Raw genomic sequence first — 11,970 nt, 5'->3', positions numbered from 1 at the left:
CACAGTGGATTTAAACCTGTTGTGTAGGAAACTGCAGCCTAGCTTGTGTTAAAGTGAAGCTAGTATGAGTGAACACATTCTAAAACAGCAGCAAGTGCAAAGCAGAGACGCAGTTTGTTGGGTGTATGGCATCGAGTTTGGGTTGAAGTGCAGTTTGGTATATAATGGCTAAACTGTTGCAGATGCTTGGGGAAAGGTCAATATGTCTGCTGCCGTCTTGCTTGTCTGCAGGCCTTCTAAGTGTCACCTAAACCTTTGACTGTTTAGTTATAGGTGCAAAACAAAGTACAAACTAAATCATATCAGAGAAGTCCTGTACACTGTGCCCTCCCAAAATAAACATTTGGTGACAAATAAGGCTTAAGGTCACAAAGGCCTTTGTAAAGGTTTTTGTGACCCAAATGTTGGATTTGTCAATAAACATCTTCATGTCAAACCACCACCCACCCCCAGTGAGCTGATCTATCTGATAGGACAAGTCATTCTCATCCCCTTGTCCCACCCGTAACACTGATCTTGATATAAGTTGCCAAAAGGCTTATCAAATCGTCCAACTGAATAATGTATAAAACATCACAGAATACACCCCCGAGGGTTTGGAGTGGCTATTGGAATGATAGACAGGTGTGATTGGAAGAGGTACTTCACCTCAGAGGTGGGGTTTTCAAAAGATCAAGTCTAACCACATATAAAAGACACACACCAGTGGTATCCTTGTGGATTACCCCGGTCAGATTGCTGTGAAGCCATGGCAAAACACTGGAGTGCCACCTGTTTTATGGCACTAGCACTGATAGGGTGCTTGGCTGGGACCTCGGTTGAAGCTCAGCATTGGCAGAAACCCGCACAGCCGCCTCCTCAGGCTCCTCAGGCTCCTCAGGCTCCTCAGGCTCCTCATGCACCTAAGGATCCTCAGTTTCCTCAGGCGCCAAACGTTTCTCCACCACAGCCTCCTCCTGTCCAGAGCTGTGAGGTAGCAGCGAGCCAGAGGATCCAATGTGGAGCGCCTGATATCTCTGCTGCCGGCTGCGAGGCCATAAGCTGCTGCTTCGATGGCCGGCAGTGCTACTATGGAAAGGCAGGTGAGCGTTTGACAAGGCTCTTTAAAAAGAAAATTAACTGGAGATATACTGTCGAGTCAAACTTTATTTATATAGCACATTTCATGCACAAGCAGTTAATTGTACACAGAAACGAAATGAAGAACAATAGTAATAAGTAAAATAGCAATAAAAAACACAACTCAAGATGAATAACGAAAATGAATAATAGAACAATACTGCAATAAGAGCAATAAAATATGAAGTATGAATAAAAACAATGATAACAAAGATGGGTGTAACAGTTGTAACAATAATACAAGAGTGCAATATACAGGCTCTAATCAAAGGCTCCTTACTTTTAAAAGAAGTTAACTTGTGGCACACCTTATTGATTGAGTAAACAGGATATTTTGATCAGTATTGGAAGACACAAATCCTTTACTTGAGTAAAAGCAGAATTACCTTGATAGGATAAGACTCCGGTACAAGACACGTCCCTCTGCCATCTGTTTATTATTTTACCTCAGTATTAAAGTATTTGCTATGATTTTCTTTTTCAAGTAAAAGTACATGTTAAGTTAGGAAGTGTTTTATCTTTGAATTATTAATCTTTAAATTTGTCAGTTGTCCACTTATGCCACTGTAATTTCATCCTTTAAAAGAAGGCTGGCTTGAAGTAAAAAAAAAAATCCTTTGGATGGATCACAAGACTTTAAACAAGATATTTTTCTTCAAAGCAAACTTACTGCATGTGTTAGATAAGATATGTGAGTTATGTTATTTACAGATACCTCAAAACTACTTGGGTACAGTACTACCTAGGTAAACTTTCCACTACTTCCCACCCATAACATGCTCATAGTACTGTAGTAACTGATGAGGCCAAGATGTCACCATCCTTAAGCACAAAAATGTATGAAATCAATTTCTTTTGTTTCTTAAACTTTGATAAACTTTTGTTTGATGAAATTCCACTTTGATCATTACAAGTATATTGTAATTTTGGATCATTGTTTTTTTTTCCTTTGAGGAACAACATTAGCTTTTCAACCTATCAATGCCCGTTTCTTTGCTCCCAGTGACTGTCCAGTGCACCAAGGACGCCCAGTTCATTGTGGTGGTGGCCAGAGACGCCACTCTGCCCAACATTGACCTGGAGACAGTCTCACTGCTGAACAGTGATCAAGGCTGCGCTCCTGTTGACTCTAATTCAGGCTTCGCTGTTTACCAGTTCCCCGTTACCGCCTGTGGCTCCGTTGTTCTGGTAAGACCTTGATTTTTCTCTATTTTCAAACAAACAGAAATGACTCTAAAAATGACCCCACTGGCACAATGGCATGTTGCCTTTTGCAGGAACAACCTGGTGTTATAATCTATGAGAACAGGATGTTCTCCTCCTATGAAGTGGCAGTCGGGTTCCACGGAGTCATTACCAGGGACAGCACCTATGAGTAGGCGATCCTTCTTTCAGACTGTTTCAATGTCAAAATAAAGGCCCTGACCAAGGAACCTCATGCCATACTTCTCTGTTTTCAGATTGTTCTTCCAGTGCTGGTACAAAGGCTTCTCTGTGGAATCTGTGGTTGCGGAGGTAAAACCTATAGACGAACCTTTCCCTTTAGTTGCTGCTCTGGGACCCATCCAAGTACAGATGAGATTGGCCAATGGGCAATGCCATTCAAAGGGTTGTAATGAAGGTAAGTGCGGGTCAGTCTGGTTGTGCTGCAGTCCTTGCAGGTCATTTCATAATGTTGGCTATAATATGAACAATGAATTTCTCCTGTCACAGCGGATGTGGCCTATAGCTCCTTCTACACGGACGCAGACTATCCGGTGTCCAAGGTGCTGAGGGACCCGGTGTATGTGGAGGTTCAGCTCATGGGCAAAACAGATCCAATGCTCATCCTGACTCTGGGCCGCTGCTGGACAACCACTAACCCCAACCCTCACAGCCTGCCCCAGTGGGACATTCTGGTTGACGGGTAACTAAAATGCCAATTTTCACTGTCCGATGTATTAAAGCATGTTGGGTCTTGGTCAATACTCGCATGTCTGCTCACTGGAAATACTGAATATAATGCAATGAAAACGCTGCATTCCCTATTTATTCTTGCTACTTTCAGTGTCAAGCTGCAAATAGGATTTAAATATTGAAATGGCATATTACAATAAAACAAGTCAACCTTATTACAGTGTGAAAAATCTACTTACTATACTTTAAATTACACAGCAACAAATCATGTAAATTAATAAAGTAATTAGATAATTTAAAAAAATGCAATATTAATAATTTGAAAATTTGCTACATTTTAAGTGAAATTGCTTCTGTGGAACTTTAAATTTTAATTTTAAGTTTAATTCTCATATAGCTCTACTGTCAGTCTTTATGAGTTCTATCAGTCATTTGAGAAAATATTTGATAACCAATGAAAAACATACACATTAAAACACAAATGGGGCTATACTCAGATTTTGGATCAAGGTAATTAGGTAAAATAAAATTGAAAAATTGCAGTTTGTCATTACGTTGGCTTTATGTGCTCTTCATCCAGGTGTCCGTACAGGGACGACCGTTACCTGTCCACCTTGCTTTCAGTGGGTCCCTCTTCTGGTCTGGAGTTCCCATCCCACTACCAGCGTTTCATTTTCAAGATGTTTACCTTTGTGGACATGGGCCACATGATCGCCCTGAAGGAGCAGGTAATGAATAGGTGCAGTGGGAACCATTGATGTTAAACTAGTGCCTCTTCACCAACGCTGTCTTCCCTGCGCAGGTGTACATTCACTGCAGCACTGCTGTGTGCACCCCTGCACCGGGACGGGTCTGCGGCCAGTCATGCTTCAGAAAAAGTAAGGGGTTCATTTGTAATTTGCAGAAGTGCGGGTGATTGTGTACTTCTATCTGACTGTGTTTGCATATCTGTCTACAGAGAGAGAGATTGCTATGGACCAGAAAATGGATGGTCCAAAGACTGTGGTTACCTCCGGACCGCTGGACATGGCCGCTCAGTAAAGAATCCTGAGTCTGGAGTTCAAGGATTTGACTTAGAACATTTAGTAAAAGATTTGAAACCTCCAACATGGTTCAGTTATTAGTGGTGTGTAATGAAAGTGATATGTATTTGTGATGTCTGTCAAAGGCTGGGAAAGACCCAAAGGTTGGTTTGCAGAGAGAATGAAATGGGTCTCCAAATGATTCTAGTACAATTGGTATCCAAACAAATTGGCTATGATGTGCTGTGAGAAATTGTTTTATGTCTCTGCAGGCTAAATAAAACTGTGAAAGTAGGTTAATAGCTTTACATCTGGGTAAATTTGATGAAATAACTTAAAAAAAAAGAAGTAAAAATAAGTCTGAGTTCCAAGACAAGATGTTTTTGAAAAGGATTAAAAAAGTTACTGAAACCCATGGGAGACATTTTTTTTTTTTTTTTCAAGTGACTGACACAGTAGTAAAGGATGTTGCCATTCATTTTGGGTTACAACTTATGTAGTCTGACCTTCTACCAAACATGGACTGCTGACATTAACACCAAACATTAAAAATCACTCTCCCAAAATAAAAAAGATGTAAATAAAACAATACCTTCGACATTTATGTTTGTCCAAATGTTAACAGTAAATAAGGAATATAAGGTATTCCATTGCACCCACTTGCTTTGACCCTTGGAATTAAGTCTTTAGAAATGTAAAATGTTCTCTGGAAATTCATGTCATCTTACAAAGGTCTACCTACAGTATCTGTCATCAGACACACCAACTCTAGACCAGTCCTATAGCATATCAAACAACTCAACTCAAACATTTTTAAATGGATAATGCTTTTTCCTGTGCAGGGCTGTTATAGGGGGATATTCTAATTTCTGATTTCATAATTCCAGTATTTTACTCAATATTTTCAGTTTTAAGATATGTATTTGAGAACTTCAGACAGCACAAGGCATAATTCTAATTTCAACTTTAACTCTAATTTAAATGTGTTCAAGTTAGTAAAGGGGCACTTCACCAAGAAAAAAAAAAAAACTGTAAACAATTTGGCACGTCTTTCTTTCCGCTGAGTGACGTCATCCGATGGACACTGAAGCCCTGTGGTGAGAAGAACTTTGCTGACATCACGCTTCTAAGTGAAGTTGTTTTCTATTGTAGGGGAGTTAATGGTGTTTATGAATGTTTATATTTTTGATGGTGTTTACGGTGTATTTTAATTCCAATCAAAATAAAGTGTGACAAGCACATACCTAATGAACTAAAGACCACTGCAAAATCTTTACAGTGGAATCAAACCAATCACCCAAGGCAAGGACAGAGCAGTACTGAGGTGAATTATGAGTGAAATGCCCCTTTAAGTTTTGGGAAAGAAAGGACCTTCACTCTGTGGAGAGATGAAGTGTGGAAATCCACATCACTGGTTGACTGGAGTCCTGCCATCTGCAGCATTAGTTTCAAACTGGCCTCTCTGAAGTGACATTAAGGTGAAGAGCAGTCTTAAACAATGAAAAAAAAAAAAAAGGCAATTTAATACAAGCTAAAGCTGGTTAAGTTGAGACGATAAAAGACAATTCCACAGAAATACTTTGAGGATTCATTGAGGAGGCAGATGATGGTTCAGGTTATGAAACTGAACCTCTGTAGAACAGTCTGAATATTCACTGATAAATTGAAAAAACAATTAAATGTTGGGATTATAAACTGTCTTAGTCTTACATATATATTTTTGTAAGACCATTTATAGTTAGTGGAACACAAAAATGTACAACATTTTCAGTGTAATTTTTTATTTAAACTAGGACTATATTGTCTTATGTTTCAATAAATTCTCATTAATCAGCAAACTCCCAACCATTCTAAACGTTTTGCAACCCTAGTTCTGTGTTACGATACAAGTAGTCACAAAAAGGATAAGGCCTTTCTATCAAATGCACTTTTGAGAACTTTGTCAGCTTAAGGATGTGATAACAGATAAACTTTTCAGGATCAAGTACACATGAGGGTTATCCATGAATTGAACCAAACACTTGAAATTCAGAATGTATCCTCTAAAAAAGTACCAGCCATCAGCTTTCCACTACAGAAAATACAGGATGCCTAAGCAATAAAGGTGTGACAGTTGGCAAATCTGGGTTCAGTATTTACCTTTGTTTTGAGGTCGAGGTTTGGTACGTTTCTGGTACAGTGGAGGGGAAATATGCCATTATCAAACATGTTAAATGTCCAAATTTAGCGCTTTTACTCAAAGAGACATGTAACATTTTGATTTTTGGGGGAGTGACATTATAGTAACTAACGTGTAAAAGGTTGATTCTGACGATGGTACAGTCTATACAACTATAGTTTCTCATAAATACATGGCTTAATGAACTTAACAAGAACACTCACTGTAAATAGATAAGGCTATAAACTAGTCAAAAATAAACTTACTTGCAATCAAATACTGTAAAACCTCTCGTCTTTAGCACCCTGCAAGTACATCTAATGAGTGATTGTTTTACGTGGAAATGGAAAAACTGTCATGTTTAACACGATATACGGTGTAGAATAAGTTGATATCACATCCTGTATGGTGACATCTTCTCTCACTGAGCTGTGAACAAAACCACCAGAGGGCGACATGACAGTTCTTTACCCTATTCATGGTTGGATGTTATCAGGAAGTTGCAGAATTATTTTCAGTGGTGTAGGAAAGCAAATGCAAACTGCCAAAGCCCACTTTACATGGCAAATTAACTATGAATAGCCCACAGTTAGCAAGTGGTTTAGCTATTAAATTTGGTTGTACCTTTCAAATCACATCTATGATCAGACTTAACACTGGTGTATTTGAGCATCCTGAATGAGGGTGATGTACTAAACAGGAAGGTTTTTTAGATAGGTAGATAAGGTATGGGCAGAAATATGTGTCACTAGAAACTGAAATTGAATTATTTATATTTGAATTTGAATTGCTCAACTTGAATAATTGCATTAAAAAACTGAATTTGAATCACATAATTTTTTGGCCTTTTTGGCCAATCAGCACCTACTGTATGTTTTTTACCATTTCCTTCACTCCCATTGATCCATGGACTTGATACACGTTGGAGAACGTTTCTTTCGATCATGGATGAGGCTGGGAACGATGCCGTTCAGCTCGGAGTATCATGTCCAGAGAACTGAAGGGATTTTCGGGCCAAAAACGTGAAAATGAGTTCTGTGAATCTGCACTCGATTGCTCTTCCTCAACGACCAGGATGTGTGTCTCAGCAAACTGAAATTGAATTGCAAGAACTGAATTTGAATTGTGAGAACTGAATACAGTTTCAAACTAATAAATTCAATTTCAAATTATGCTATGCTATGCTATTCAAGTTGAGCAATTCAAATTCAAATATAAATAATTCAATTTCAGTTTCTAGTGACATATATTTCTGCCCATAGATAATAGAAAGTGTTTGAATGTTTGAGGCAAGATATTTTGCAATCTCCATTGGAAACCACCGGATCGGTCTTTATTTGCTGTCAGTTATAGATCACTGATTGTCTTGCAAATGAGGCTCAGGTTTACCCACCTGAACAAAAACCATATACCATATTGGTAATGTTACTGGGTAGATTTCCTCTGGCACTAAAGCTAACACATGTGACAAATATCCCACCTTGCAGTGGAAAACGTTTTTCTGGCTTCTCATGAAAATGAAACATTAACATTTTATTCAAACAATTTCAGGCACCGGTGATGATCATTTGGTTTGTTGCCCTTAAGTGTCTGAGATGGAAAGTCTTTGTTAGTTCTCGCTTCATGGGGCCTCGCCACATAATTGTATGATTGTGTGGTTAACTGACATTAACGGATCAAAGTAAAGCACAGACCCCCTCACCGAAACGTGTACACACAACTTTTGAGTCCTCTCTTGTCCCTTTTCTGCTCAGACCGCTGTTGACCGCGTGGTAAAAAAACACAAACAGGCAAACATAATCTGAGCCCCACAAGTCAGAAATGCGCTCTCTCTCCTCAATCAGTCAGACTTGTCCTTCTTCTTCCCTCCTCCTCCTCCTATGGGAACTTTGGAGACCACTGCAGATCCTACGGCAGTCACTCCTCCAGCTACAGCGCACACTCCTCCTTTGACCAGCCCCACTCCCATCGCGGGCACGGCGGCTACAGACGTGACGGCGGTCTTGGTGAGGTCCAGGCCCTTTCCTCCTATCCAGGTCACGCCGCCCACTGTTGCTCCTACGGCTCCCTTGGTGGCGCTGAACAAGCCCCCTGCCAACCTGCCCAGCATGCCAGGCTGCGTCTGTGGGTGGTCCTTCTGGTTGTCTGTGAAACAAAAGCTACATAAAGTCAGCGTATCACTGCTACAAAAGCGATAAAAGGAAACAATCTGACAGGCCTGAGGAGATGCAGTGTGTTCACAGACTGGAGAAACGTGCTGTGACCTGTGACATAACCTTTGAACATGTTGACATAGTCAAGCCAAAATCAGTTATTCTTTATTGTCATTCCACCACAGAAACCAAACTTACCTGTAGCTGGTGGCTCATCTTTAAGGTATGCAGGGATGTCCTCAGGGGCCTGCTCCGTTTGGCTCATCTCTCTGGGGAAATACATGACACAATTAGCAAAAGAGCCACCGACAGATGTTAAAATCTACAGATTCAGAACGTGTGTAGGGAACAATAAAAAATAAATTAAACATGGATGCTATTGCCTGAAATGGTCTTCCTGTTGGAGTCCATAAATAATTTCAATTCTGCTGTCAACCCTACTACAGACGCATGCCTATGCTTTAGTTTTTAAATGTGTACTGTCCAGTTTTTGCTTGTTGTGTGTAAATTATCCAGTGTTTTTTGCTCTACCTGGTTTTTATGAGTTATGAATGAATTTCAAATTAACTCTAACCTAGTTTACAACTACAATACCTGGGATTCCAGCAGCAACAAAGCTACTGAATATGTTCAATATTATTAATAGGCCCTATTCCACATGGGACAACGTTCAGTATATCTGACAGTTTACAAAGACATCCTAAACATGACTGCCATCCATTTGGAGTGGGACTGGAACAAGCAGATCTGTGTGTAAAGAAAATAAAGGCTCTATTTTACTTTGGGCGTGCTGATCCTGACAACACAAAACAAGGCAGACCTGTTCACTGCCTCTTGTCAGAGGTATACAACAGGTAAATTTCCAGATGGGAGTCGATTCACTTTCTAAAACAAGGGAACTGATGTTGGCTCATACAAATGTTAATGGTAGTGTAACAGTCCTTTTCTTACAAAAGTAACATTAAAATCCCACCACCTCCATGCAGGTATTCTATCTTACAAAGATGTTGCCCATGTTTGCACTACACCTCTCAGACAGTTTTCATGTGATCTTAAGAGTATGTATTTTAGAAGTGAGGGTTTTAGTGCATGAAACTTTTTGACAAGTCATGCTGTGTCAAATAAAACCTCCGTGCACCGCTAGAGACTTGACATTTTTGTCCTGGGAAGTGAATCAGGACTTGAGAATCGAGCAAGGATGACTTGGTGTAAGAGAGTATGGCGTCCACCTTGTTAAAATAAATAACGAAATCCATCCCCTTGGTAAACTTGTGGAATTCAGACGTGTTAAAACAACTTTATGTAACCTCCCTGCTTCATTGGAAACCTTTGCTAGCTAGCTGGTTACAACGAATATGGAAACTGCTCTTTCTCACCGTTGTGTGTGTGTATATGGGATGTAAGGGGGCGTTTACAACCTAAGTTAATGTTACTAAAGAAAGTTGGCCAGCGTTGTAGGTTACATAAAATGTAAAATATGCTAGCCCAACACAGGATGGTGTAACCCCCTGTAACGTTAGGTTAAAGCGTTGCAGGGGGTTTAAACCTGACAGTCAGGTGCTAGCTGTAAACTGCTGCCTAGTGTCAGTTAAGTTAAACACACAAACACCAAACAAAATCGACACGTTTGCTCATTTTAACATCATGTCTGGACAAGGAAATTGGCTGTTGAATCACAGTGTATTTACGTCTTAAAACTGTTACCGTGTCACTTTAGAAGACAGAAAATTGACTGCTATGATTATTTAGATCCTAGTTGGACTCTGTTTTATGTGATTTTGCCTGCAGTTGACGCCACGTCGTAATCAGTTGGCTCTTAAGACATCTAACGACACTACGGCCACAGAAATGCGATTGATGACAACAAAAGTTACTCTGAAACGTTTCAGAGGTAAATCGATCGTTATTTATTGATAGTTTCGTCTGTCTGTGTGTCCCAAAACGTTTCGGGTGCTAGTAGCCCCCTGTGGGGATGAACTTTTCAGCCAATTTGGAAGCTAAACGGCCCCCAAAAATTCCTCAAAAACTGTAGGAGTTAACGTTAGCACTGCAGACGTTAAAGCTCTCTAGCACGCTCATGGCTGACTCACTTTCCACCCACAACTTAAATCACCCTGACAAACATCCATTTGTCACTTACCTTGTTGTTTTGTAACGTTAGCAAACGGACCTAAAGTGGCTAATGTTAAATTACCCACAGGCCTGAAGATGAATTGCCCTGTTGTCAGACTGCTGGGCCTACTAGTTTATCTGCTGCTGAAGTTGACTTGTCTGTTTTTAGGAGGAGAACTTCAGTCTCCACCCACATCCCTCAAAACACGGAGGCATACACAACAACAAAGGAGCTGCAGCTGCTGGCTTTGCTTGCAAAAATAATTGTATTCATAATGTAAATATAAGTTATGATTGTTAAGTTGTTTATGATAGCTATGTAAATTAGGTTATTTTTGTAATTTCTATATGTGTGTGTATGTAGGTGGGCGTGCGTATGTGTATATTTGTGGGGAGGAGTATTTTGTGAGTTTTTGTGGGGGGAAAAAGCAGAAGTCCTAATTTATTTAAATTTTATAGTGATAATTATTTAAGACCAAAAATACCTGAAAAGCATTTCATCACTGACTGTTACTTCAGTGCAGCGTTAGGGAATTTCGCGTTTAGGTGAAAGCAACACATTAAACATATTTGCCTCATTTATCACTTTGTGACGTGGTGACTGAGATGCAAACATGAAAAATACTGAGGTGATTTTGGCGGGAGAGGACAGATGTGACTCAAATCAACAATTTTCCACGCACTTAAAGTGGAAGTGACGTCTATCCTCCTCTTGGTTCCGACATCGAAGATCGTCTCTTTTTAAGAAGAGAACTCACTCGTCTGTTTACAAAAAACTGTGCCGACCTTCTGGTCTGGAAAAGTGGGAGTTAACCCTCAGATATGTTCTCCTTTATGCAAAGACTGCATATCTGTTGATGTTGTGACCAGTCATGTGGATCAAAGACTCAGTTTACACCTGGAATGTCCTGCTAGAAACATATTAATGTAGGTTTATATTTACAACAAAGCATAAAGGCAATTGGGTCTCCAATCCGCATACAACTACCATAACAACGATGCAAATGTTTGTAAATGTTAAGAGGTTAATTGACATGCAGGAGGAGACACATTTTAATGTCAGGTGTAAATGTAATACAGCTGAATTATATCTAGATACAATCTGCATATGAGGCACATGTTAATATCAGGTGTAAAGGGGGGCCAAAGTGGGTTTTTCCCCCTCAAAAAGAATTAATCGAAAAGCACAAATCTAAACTCTGGACGTTAAAAAATACTTTGGGCTTTGGTGTAATTTGATCATAATAAGACTTAGATGTTTTAACAGAAGTTATCTGCACCAATTAGCCATATTTTGCCATTCACGGCAATTCATTTACGAGTTTCCATCCAAATGTCAAGCAAATTTGAAGTGAAACTTTAAGTGAAATGCACTTGGCAGTATACTAATGCACAACTAATGACCACAACTACAATGTGTGTCTGCATTATAGATGGGTATAAAGCATATTAAAGTATATTGCCCATTCATTTGTGGCGTAGACCTACAGATTTAATGAAAACTGGTCAA

The 11,970-nt window shown here is 39.6% G+C and overlaps 2 protein-coding genes across 2 annotated transcripts; one reads left to right on the top strand and one right to left on the bottom strand.

The window, feature by feature from the left end:
• Positions 1 to 748: 748 nt before the first annotated feature.
• On the top strand, positions 749 to 4,056 carry LOC139659428 (zona pellucida sperm-binding protein 4-like). The gene is made up of 8 exons (XM_071537701.1): positions 749 to 1,082; positions 2,123 to 2,307; positions 2,397 to 2,494; positions 2,580 to 2,740; positions 2,833 to 3,025; positions 3,596 to 3,743; positions 3,818 to 3,893; positions 3,974 to 4,056. The coding sequence occupies exons 1-8, from the start codon at positions 749 to 751 to the stop codon at positions 4,054 to 4,056; spliced, it is 1,278 nt and encodes a 425-aa protein (XP_071393802.1).
• A 3,651-nt stretch (positions 4,057 to 7,707) lies between these two features.
• On the bottom strand, positions 7,708 to 10,626 carry tmem263 (transmembrane protein 263). Its single transcript, XM_071537713.1, has 3 exons — positions 10,489 to 10,626; positions 8,547 to 8,617; positions 7,708 to 8,340 (listed from the first exon to the last, which is right to left on the bottom strand). The coding sequence occupies exons 2-3, from the start codon at positions 8,611 to 8,613 to the stop codon at positions 8,036 to 8,038; spliced, it is 372 nt and encodes a 123-aa protein (XP_071393814.1). The 5' UTR covers positions 8,614 to 8,617; positions 10,489 to 10,626; the 3' UTR covers positions 7,708 to 8,035.
• Between the last annotated feature and the right edge of the window lie 1,344 nt (positions 10,627 to 11,970).

This window comes from Centroberyx affinis, unplaced genomic scaffold, assembly GCF_046629955.1.
Source record: "Centroberyx affinis isolate AG114_WGS23_722 - 3 ecotype Tasmania unplaced genomic scaffold, CSIRO-AGI_Caff_v1 ptg003110l_1, whole genome shotgun sequence".
Taxonomy (NCBI): domain Eukaryota; kingdom Metazoa; phylum Chordata; class Actinopteri; order Beryciformes; family Berycidae; genus Centroberyx; species Centroberyx affinis.
This window is presented reverse-complemented; position numbering and strand designations above follow the sequence as displayed.

Excerpts from the sequence above, each read along its gene's own strand:
- tmem263 (XM_071537713.1), bottom strand. The coding sequence starts at position 8,613 with ATGAGCCAAACGGAGCAGGCCCCTGAGGACATCCCTGCATACCTTAAA. Across the intron at positions 8,341-8,546 it reads AGATGAGCCACCAGCTACAG|ACAACCAGAAGGACCACCCA; the intron begins GTAAGTTTGGTT and ends TTTGTTTCACAG.
- LOC139659428 (XM_071537701.1), top strand. The coding sequence starts at position 749 with ATGGCAAAACACTGGAGTGCCACCTGTTTTATGGCACTAGCACTGATA. Across the intron at positions 2,495-2,579 it reads ACCAGGGACAGCACCTATGA|ATTGTTCTTCCAGTGCTGGT; the intron begins GTAGGCGATCCT and ends CTCTGTTTTCAG. Across the intron at positions 3,026-3,595 it reads TGGGACATTCTGGTTGACGG|GTGTCCGTACAGGGACGACC; the intron begins GTAACTAAAATG and ends CTCTTCATCCAG.